Here is a 10,966-nt window from a genome sequence, read left to right on the forward strand (position 1 = left end):
TCCGTTCGCGGCTAGGGTTAATTCATGTAACGCAAATGCGGGCGTTCTACTGGCTGCCGAGCGCAGCGAAGGCGGCCTCAATTGGCTAAAATTGCAATATGTGGTGGACACATTATATGTGGTCTACACATCGTACTTAAAATGCACAGTTCAAAAATCATTTTGCCCCATTTTCAACTGTGGGCCGCCACCTCATGCGAAGGGCGCTTCCTGTGTACGCGTTAGTTAGCATAATTAAATAGCGCCGATGAGCACACACGTACAATATCGTCGTAGGAGCCGCTGCAAATTTTTGTAGGCCCTGGTGACTTATATTTCGGCCTCAATCGAAACTTTAGTACTTATTGGATATAGAATGATGTTTTAGGCTTCGTAGTACTTTTCTAATGAGTTTAATTTCAATACTGTTTTGCGTAGTACTATTTTAAATACAATATATTTTTACTTGCAGTTATTTGTAGTAGTAGTACACATAATTGCTATATCATCGTTTGATAATAAATAACAAATATATTACTATAAATAATAATGTGAAAACTTTAAATACGACTATTGTGGCTTGCCTCCGGGAAAAAGTGTCACCTTCCTTTGTATTTGCGCACGTAGTGTGCGACCTGAAGATATTGTGCGAGTTTTCCAACAATATATGTAGCGTACATCAAACGAAATGCAAAAACAGCGTTTGTGATTAAGTTAGCGCGGAGGCTAAGCAAGAACACAAAACGCGAAGGAACACCGACCCACACTATGTAGACGATGGGATAAAAGAGCAACACGAAGCACGGAAGGCCATGGACAACGATAGAAGTCTTAGCCGATGCAAACCACGAAGTTGTATGCGTAGCGTGAAAGACGGAAGTGCACGCAGCTATGAAAAGGACAGAGGGACAAGAATATGACGGAAGCGTACAGACCACGGAAGTGAAATAGATATACAGACACCCCAGCATGCTAAAAAGGGTGGCTACGGAAGAGTACGCACGTAGCGGTAAGAGTGCATGGACAGCAACTCTCCCATAGCACCACGGAGTGCACGGAGTACGGTCGCCGGACCAGGCATGAAGCGGCGGGAATCCGAAAACGGGAAGTCATCGAGCATTAGAGCACGTTATCAGGGTAGAACCGGATCTCACCAAGCCAGGGAGCACGATACTACGGTACCTAACAATCACACGGACGACAGACCAGCCGCGACACCACAAGCTAGCACGATTGCATGGGCAGTGCCACTAAGCCATGGGAGAACGCAGCCGCAGAGCTATAGACGTAAAATCACCGTGCCGCGGAGAACGATACCAGTGTTGAACCTGAGCTTACCGAGCCACGGAGGACAGTACTACATTAGAACTAGATTGCACGAACGGCGGGCCAGCCACGAAAAAAACGGGGAGGTGGGCGCTTGGGGTGACCACGACTGCACACCGTGGAGCACGATGCCATTGTAGAACACGATAACACGGGCAACGCAGATGCACTACGCGAGCACAATACCATAGACAGCATTACCACACCGTGATTGCACGATAGCGTGATTCCGCGGTCGATGACACTTCATCACGAGATCACGATGCACGGGCGACGGAACCACGACTGCATGGAGGCACCAAAGCACGGAATAGCACCCTTTGGTTAGAGCACCGGCGATGGAAGGCCAATGGTAACGAAATAGTATCTACCACGAAGCCAGTGCAACCCACGTAAACGTTTGAGAACGGAAAACAGTTAGCTTTAACGAAAAGACCGTACTAAAGAGCATGAACCCACAAGAGAGAGGACAGAACCGCTGAGCAGCGTGGGCCATGGGTGAGCAGGAACCTCGAAGCCGGGAAGAGCACGAAAGAGCATGGGCCATTGAAGAAAACAACACCCAACCTGTAGTACGGGGTAACGGAAACGTTCCAAACCACGATATTATACGGGGCCGAATGAGACTACGGAAGGCAAGTGGTTAAATACACGATGTCAAGATCTACGGGGTGAACCACGCTCTCTAAACACGCGACACCAAGAAGCACTTAAATTTGCGGCCACCTCATCTACAACAAACCATGCCACTCCGCCGCGTAGCGGCGGCGAACGGCTAGTCTACCCCATCTAGTGGAGTGTGTTGTCTGTCCGTCCGTCAGTCCGTCCGTAACGGGCTAGGGTTAATAATCCTCACGCTAATACGCGCGTTCTACTGGCTGCCGAGCGCAGCGAAGGCGGCGTCGATTGGCTAGAATCGAATTATGTGGTGCACACACTGTATGTGGTCAACACATCGTACTTAAAATGTACCGCTCAAATTATATTTTGCCTTTATTTCAGCTGCGGTATGCAAGGCCACGCGAAGGGCGCTGTGTGTGTGCGAGTTAGTTAGCATAATTAAATAGCGCCGATGAGCACACACGTTCTCTATCGTCGTAGGTGCTGTTGATAAAATTTGTAGGCTTCGGTGACTCATACTTCGGCCTCAATCAAAACATTAGTACTTATTGGTTTAAATATGATTTGATTTGCTTCGTAGTAGGTTTGTAATAATTTAACTTACAGTACTGTTTTGCGTAGTACTATTCTTAAGACATTTCATATTTTTGCCTGCAGTTATTTGTAGTAGTAGTCCACATAATTATTATGTTAACGTTTATAATAAATCACACTTCTACTACTACTATTAATAATTGATACTTTAGGATGTGAAAACTTTAAAATATGACTATTATGACTTCCCACCCGACACCCCCCTGCACCCCACACTGCCCCCGGGAAAAGTATCATCTTCCTCTGTATTTGCACACGACCTTAAGATATTGTGTGATCTTTCCAACAATATATGTTGTGTACATCAAACAAAATCGGAACAGCGTTTGTGTTCAAGTTTGCGCGGAGGCACGCGACTCAGCAAGAACACGAAAAACGATGGGATAGAAGAGCAACACGAAGCACGGAACGTCATGGACGATGATAGAAGATTTAGCCGATGCAAACCACGAAGTGTTTTACGTAGCGTGAAAGATGGAAGTGCACGCAGCCATGGAAAGAACAGAAGAACGAGAATATGACGGGAGCGTACGGGCCACGGAAGGGAACTAAATACATAGACACCCCAGCATGCTGAAATGCACGGCTACGGAAGAGCACGCTACTTTGAAGCCACTGTAGAGCACGTAGCGGTAAGAGTGCACGGAAAGTAATTCTCCCATAGCACCACGGTACAACACGGAGCACAGTCGACCGACCAAACGTGAAAACGCGATGTACCATAAACGGAAGATCATCCGAGCATTGGAGCCCGATATTAGGGTAGAATCGGAGCTCACCGAGTCCGACAGCACGACACTACGGTAGCTAACGATCTCACGGACGACAGACCAACCGCAACATCGCAAGCTAACACGATAGCATGGACTGTGCCACTAAGCCATAGGGGAGCACAGCCACAGGAGCTATAGACGGGAGATCTTTGAGCCACGGAGCACGATACCAGCGTAGAAGCTCAGCTCCCCGAGCCACGGAGGACAGTAGCACATTAAAACTCGATTGCACGGACGGCAGACCAGCTACGAAAATCACGGGGGTGCTTGGGGTGACCACGATTGCACACCGTGGAGCACGAAGCCCATGTAGAGCACGATAACACGGGCAACGCAGATGCACTACGCGAGCACAATACCATAAATACCACTACCACACCGCGATTGCTCCATAGCGTCGTAACGCGGTCGATGGAATCTTACCAGGAGAGCGCGATACACGGGCGACGGAACAACACGACTGCGTGGAGGCACCAAACCACGGATTAGGACCCTTCAGGTAGAGTACTTTGATGGGAAACCAACGACCACAAAAGACTATGAACCACGAAACCAGTGCAGCCCCCGTAAACGTTTGAGATCAGGAAATAGTTAGCATCCACGAAAGAGGGTCATACTACTGAAGAGCATGGGCCCAAGAGAGAGGGTCCATAATTACCAAGCATCATGGACCACGGGTGAGCAGGAAACCACGATGCCGGGAAGATCACATAAGATCGCAGGCCATTGAAGAACATGACTACAACCTGTAGTACGGATAACCGAAATGTACCAAACCACGATATTATACGGGGCCGAATGAGACTACGGAAAGGCAAGTGGTTAAATACACGATGCCAAGATCTACGGGGTGAGCCACGCTCTCAAAACACGCGACACCAAGAAGCAATAAAGTTCCGGCCACCTCATCTCCAACAAACCATGCCACTCCGCCGCGTAGCGGCGGCGAACGGCTAGTCTACCCCATCTAGTGGAGTGTGTTGTCTGTCCGTCTGTCTGTCACGGGCTAGGGTTAATTAATGTAACGCAAATACGCGCGTTCTACTGGCTGCCGAGCGCAGCGAAGGCGGCGTCGATTCGCAAAAAAGCTGTCAAGCGCAGCGAAGGCGGCCCCAATTGGCTAAAATCAACATTACGTTTTGTACACACTGTATGTGGACTACACATCGTACTTAAAACCACCGTTTAAATTTCATTTTGCCTTCATTTCTAGCTGCGGAGCGCCTCACGCAAAGGGCGCTGTGTGTGTGCGAGTTAGTTAGCATAATTAAATAGCGCCGATGAGCACACACGTTCTCTATCGTCGTAGGTGCTGTTGATAAAATTTGTAGGCTTCGCTGACTCATACTTCGGCCTCAATCAAAACATTAGTACTTATTGGTTTAAATATGATTTGATTTGCTTCGTAGTAGGTTTGTAATAATTTAACTTACAGTACTGTTTTGCGTAGTACTATTCTTAAGACATTTCATATTTTTGCTTGCAGTTATTTGTAGTAGTAGTCCACATAATTATTATGTTAACATTTATAATAAATCACACTTCTACTACTACTATTAATAATTGATACTTTAGGATGTGAAAACTTTAAAATATGACTATTATGACTTCCCACCCGACACCCCCCTGCACCTCACACTGCCCCCGGGAAAAGTATCATCTTCCTCTGTATTTGCACACGACCTTAAGATATTGTGTGAACTTTCCAGCACTATATGCTATGTACATTAAACAAAATCGGAACAGCGTTTGTGATTCAGCTAGCGCGGAGGCACGTGACTCAGCAAGAACACGAAACACGAAAGAACACCGACCCACACTATGTAGACGACGAGATAGAAGAGCAACACGAAGCACGTTAGGCCATGGACGACGATAGACTTCTTAGCCGATGCAAACGACGAAGTTTTATGCGTAGCGTGAAAGGCGGAAGTGCACGCAGCTATGAAAAGGACAGAGGGACAAAAATATGACGGGAGCGTACGGACCACGGAGAGGAACTAAATACATAAACACCCCAGCATGCTGAAAAGCACGGGCCACGGAAGAGCACGCACGTTCGAAGCCACGGTAGAACACGTACCGGTGAGAATGCACAGAAACAATTCTCCAGCAACACCACGGGTAAACATGGAGCACAGTCAGCCGACCAAACCTGAGCCCACAGTAAGCCAGATACGGAAAATCAGAAATCATCAGTCTTGGGAGCACGATGCCTACGTAGAAACTGAGCTCACCGATCCACGGAGCGCGACACTACGGTAGCTAACGATAACACAGACGACAACCCATCCCCGACACCAGAGATAACACGTCAGCATGGACGCTGGGTTACTCACTAAAGTATCGGAGAACACGCTGCCACACGAAATCACCGAGTCACGGAGCACCATACCAGTGTAGAACCTGAGCTTACCGAGCCACGGAGGACAGCAGTACATGATAACACGATTGCACGGACTGTGGACCGCCTACCAAATACACAGGGGGTGGGCTTGGTATGACCACGATTACACACCGTGGAGCACGATGGCATCGTAGAGCACGATAACACGGACAACGCAGATGCACTACACGTGCACAATACCATAGACAGCATAACCACACCGCGATTGCACGATAGCGTGATAATGCGGTCGATGACACTTCATCAGGAGATCACGATGCACGGGCGACGGAACCACACGACTGCATGAATGCACCAAAGCACGGAATAGCACCCTTTGGTTAGAGTACCGGTGATGGGAGGCCAACGGCCACGAATGCCTATGTATCACGAAAGCGGTACAGCCCGCGTAAATGTTTGAGAACAGGGAATAGTTAGGAGCCACGAAAGAGGCCGTACTAAAGTGCATGAGCTCAAAAGAGAGCGCATATCCACAAACAGCGTGAACCACGGGTGAACAGAGAACCACGAAACCAAGAAGAACACGGAAGAGCACAGGCCATTGAAGAACACGACATTCAGCCTGTAGTACGGGGTAACGGAAACGTATCAAACCACGATATTGTACAAAGCCACATGAGATTACGGACAGTTAAGTGGTTGGCTACACGAAGCCACGACGTACTAGGTTGAACGACGCCCATAAAACACGCGACACGAAGAAGCACTTAATTTGCGGCCACCTCATCTCCAACCAGCCATGCCACTCCGCCGCGTAGCGGCGGCGAACGGCTAGTCTTAAACATCTACTGCAGCAACCTGTCTGTCCGTCACACTAAATTGTCGTGCCCGTCACGCTTTTCCGGACAAATCATTGGATAAAATAATTTAAATATTTCTACTGGCTGCCGAGCGCAGCGAAGGTGGCCTTAATTGGTTAAAACTAGAATGTGTAGTTGACATCAATAAATGCATGTGTTTCCCAGTTTACATATGGGGATTTGCACAAAGCTAATACATTATCCGAAGGCGGCATCGTTTTAATATTTTATACTTTTTCATAATGCATTGATATTTGAGTACTAAACGGAGGGCAGGGTGCTTAGCGTACACGTAAGCATGCGTGTTTCCGAGGACATGGTTTAAGTATACTAAATACTCTGTACTCAGTAGGATCTGCGAGTTACACTGACTAAAATGATAATTTCAATTTTTTTATTGTAAAGATATTAACATTATTAATAATAAGTTATCTGAGTGGGTTTCTGGTATTGCTAAATCGTACATGTTACATGTACAGCAGTAGCCGGTCGTGTGGGCTTGCCGTAAGAACAAAGCTGTGCTTATAAACGTTGTCACTAGATCCACAAAGATAGATAGTTTAGATTGACGTGGAAAAGAAGTAATATGTGCTGATGACAATTACTACTGTATTGTTTCCTAAGCGTTTATTTAGACAACAAAATTCTGATACTTCTTAATAGGCAGACGCGTTGCCGACAAGGCGTAGAATAAGGTTTTACATGCAGCGGTAAGATAACAACACAACATGAGAGGTGTAAATTATGGTTATTATAAGTAGGCCCGTAAAGAAACGTTAATCAACTTAGAGCCTAATCTACGTTTAACCATCCTGGAATCATCGTTTAAGTATCAAATAAGTCAACAAAAGGCGTCGTGCGACGCATCGTTATATCCAAAGGCTACAGTATAACCATAACAGGCACAGATTGGAGTGTCTAATGACTAATTCTGAATCCGCACAAAATGAACACACTTCAATGCATAAGAAAATGCTACAGCCTGAATATTTTTATTAAATATTCAAACTGTTACACTTTTAATTTTCTTTCAAAGTAGCGAGTTTGGTATGCGAAGTGGTTAATAGTCAGTTTATTACAAGCTTAACCAGGCAGTACAAGCGGGTATTTGATGCAAGCTGGACAGATATTCTTTGCATTGTTGCAATCTAGGTTTCAGAAACGGCCCGTGAAATCGATCACGACGCTAAACTAAATATATTTATTTAGCGTTTTTAGACTGAAGTGCAGGTGCTTCTGGGTGGAAGAATTAAGGTACAGTGATCGCCAACAACAACAAAGAGACTTTGCCAAGATCACTAGCGTAATCGTTTATGAGCATGGTAAGTATGATGCTAGGGTCTCAGTCTTTTGTACCGGTAGAAATATTTACACGGCTTACTGGGAGCTCAGCAATTTGTAGCAAAAGAAACGCAGATTTATGAAATTAAAGAAGTCGATTTAGGCACATGGGGGACTCAGAGGATTTGGACTAATTATCCCGCCAAAGCGAAGCGAAGGCGGGAAGGCAAAAATCTAGAGTAAAACCTAAATTACCGCCGCGTAGCGGCGGCGCTCGGCTAGTACGTCCTGCATCAAATACAGTGTACATGTTGCAAAAGCTTGGCTATCGATTCAACGCTTCAATTACTTGCAGGACGATCAGACTCTGTCGTCTTACGTTCTAATGTCCGCGCAAGAAGGGCCAATGCACGCGTCATTGCTTCACGCTCGCTCGTGCGTGAGGACTTTGTCTGCATGCTTAATACGGCACGCATCTCCGACTCCTTACTATCAGGCTCCAGCTCAATGAAGGCAGCCTCAGGGTAAATGCCTCGTATCACCTCTTCAACCTCCTGGACTTCCTTCTCCACCAGACGGGTTACATCCTCAGCGTACCAGGCCAGGATGAGTGGCAGATCATTTTCCAAATCTTTCGTTTCTAAGAAGACAGGCTTGTACCTGTCCAGTCATGCAGAACGTAGCACTATCAGTGCCAAGGGCATGACTAGGATAACTACATCAAGATGCGTACATTCGAAGTAGTTTCGCCGCCAGGTACGTCCCGTCAAAGTCGACCTCAGCCTGAAACATTCAACAACCACATGAGTCAGAATCATAGCGCAGGACGAGGGACTCAGAGCTGACTACATAGCTGTCGTGCAATACCTTGTAGCTAAACGTCGACGGACCAACCCACTGCGACTGGACAGCATACACATTGTCAATGGACGGACGCGCCAGTAACAACTCACGAATGCCTTTCTCAATCTCGGGCTCCACTGACTGGCCCAATAAATACTTCTGGTTCAGTCGAATGAGCGACACGGCGACGCCGCCGAGAAGCACACCGATAGAAATACTGGCAAGGCTATCCCACAACGGGTTGCCTGTAATATGACTAGCTCCGATGCCACATCCAGCCATGAGAACGCCAGTACAGGCCGCCATGTCCTCGAGCAACACAGCCATCATAAACGGGTCTTTCGTCCGCTTCACGTGCTGGTAAAACGACATATTGTCGGGCTTGGAGGCTAACAAATCCTGCACTGACCGCTTCAACACCCAGCCATCAATACTGAAAGAAGCTGCGAGCACACACCAGATCTCCCACGACAGGCAAAGCTCTTTCGGGGGCTCCAAAATGGACTGGATACCATGGAATACAGTCACTCCGGAGCCCAACCAGAAGATTCCCAGCGCTGAAATGAGTGACCAAAAGTACGCAGCACGCCCATATCCGTACTGATGTTTCTTGTCCGGCACACCCGATGCCTGTTTCAAGCCCAAAATGAGGATGGCCTGGTTACCAGTGTCCACGAGGGAGTGAATTGCCTCCGAGAGCATTGCACTCGATCCAGTCTTGAGCCACGCCAGTACCTTGAGCGTTGTGATGGCTGTATTACCTGCCATAGCTCGGAACACCACGTCACGCGACGTGGAGCGGTACACTTTACCCGGAAAGTAGGCTTTGTTAATATCCGTACGCGGCTTGGGAGTGGGGTACGTGGGCTCTGCGATCTTCGTCAAAAACGGCTCGTCATCTTCGTCTTCACCGTCGCTCTGCTTCTTGCCATCAACTTCCACTTGTTTTTTCTTAGTTGCTGCCAGGTCCTTCGCATTGGGCACTGCCGTTGCCATACACCTAAACGAAGGTGGGTGACTTAGAAAAAGCCGCTCGCGGCTTCGGAAGGGCGGCAGTATCGCAGGCAGGGGAGAGCGACGACGTAGAGGTGCACATGGAAGGCCTCTCAAGGTCTGGGTCTGCTGTAGTGACGGACGCACCGCGCGCAGAGAGCCCAGCATGGTAACTGCCAGTGATGTACCACACCCAAATCTCGTATTTCACCCGCTTATTTCCGAAAACATTCTCACAAATATCATTTAATATTCTTGATAGTAACTAGCCGAGCGCCGCCGCTACGCGGCGGTAAATTAGGTTTGGTTCTACACGTTTTGGCATTCCCGCCTACGCGGGATAACTATTGAAAAAACGCTGAACCCATGTGTACCTAAATCGTTTTTTTTTTAATTTTTTAATTTGGGTCAGCATTATGCTTACCAGATTTAATAATAAATATTCTAATGATCTTATATCAAGATTCTTGATGCAATCTCTTTTTTATTGCTGGCTATCACTGTATCTTCATCCTCCATCCAGAACCACCAGCACTTCAAATAACATTTATACAAACGCTACACAATACGTTTAGTTTAGCGTCATCAGCGCAAACGATAGTAATGGCCTGTCCAGCTTGCACTACTTATTAACACCTGGCTGCACTGCCTATTTCAGCTTGTACGTAACTAAAGATTGCTCACTTCTCATATCAAACTCAATGAAAGCTACAACAATAAAATATAATTAATTTTAATGTATGTGGCGTTCATTTTTTGCTGATTCAGAATTAGCACTCGAATCTGTGCCAGTTATGATTGAAGCACTTGGATATTGTGTCGCAAGACGCCTTGCTGCTGCTGCTGTTGACGGTAGTGTTTTCTATTTGATAATTTAACGATGATTCCAGGATTATTGGACGTCATTTAGGCTCCAAGTTTATTAACGCTTTTTATGGTGTCTACTTAGCCAACTATAATTAACACCTCTCGTGTTTTGTTGTTGTATTGGCGCTCCATTTATACGGGTATCCTACGCCCCTGTCGGCGACCCGTCCGCCAGCTAAGTAGTATCGGATTTTGCTGCCTAACAACTCTTAGAAAACAATGGCTTACAGCAGTCTCTTAGAAAACAATGGCTACAGCAGCAAGACATATGAGCTCATTCTATTCAATCTAAAACTATGTATCTTTATGGATCAGGTGACAACGTTTATTGGCACATCGTTGTTTTTACGGCCAGCTTCTGTTGTACGTGTACTACTATTTGGCAGCTCAATCAGTTACCTCACACTCAGATATGTTCTTAATATTTCTACAACAAAACATTTGTAGCTATTATTTTAGTCATTGTAACTTGCAGAAACTAT

General features: G+C 46.6%; 1 protein-coding gene across 1 annotated transcript; it reads right to left on the minus strand.

Moving 5' to 3' along the window:
• Positions 1 to 7,655: 7,655 nt before the first annotated feature.
• Positions 7,656 to 9,620, minus strand: PITG_13202 (zinc transporter, putative; the record flags this gene model as incomplete). The annotated part of the gene is made up of 5 exons (XM_002899828.1): positions 7,656 to 7,691; positions 8,037 to 8,059; positions 8,161 to 8,441; positions 8,515 to 8,564; positions 8,649 to 9,620. 5 exons carry the CDS (start codon positions 9,618 to 9,620, stop codon positions 7,656 to 7,658), a joined length of 1,362 nt encoding a protein of 453 aa, XP_002899874.1.
• Between the last annotated feature and the right edge of the window lie 1,346 nt (positions 9,621 to 10,966).

This window comes from Phytophthora infestans, genomic scaffold (genome assembly GCF_000142945.1).
Source record: "Phytophthora infestans T30-4 supercont1.28 genomic scaffold, whole genome shotgun sequence".
Classification (NCBI taxonomy): Eukaryota; Oomycota; class Peronosporomycetes; order Peronosporales; family Peronosporaceae; genus Phytophthora; species Phytophthora infestans.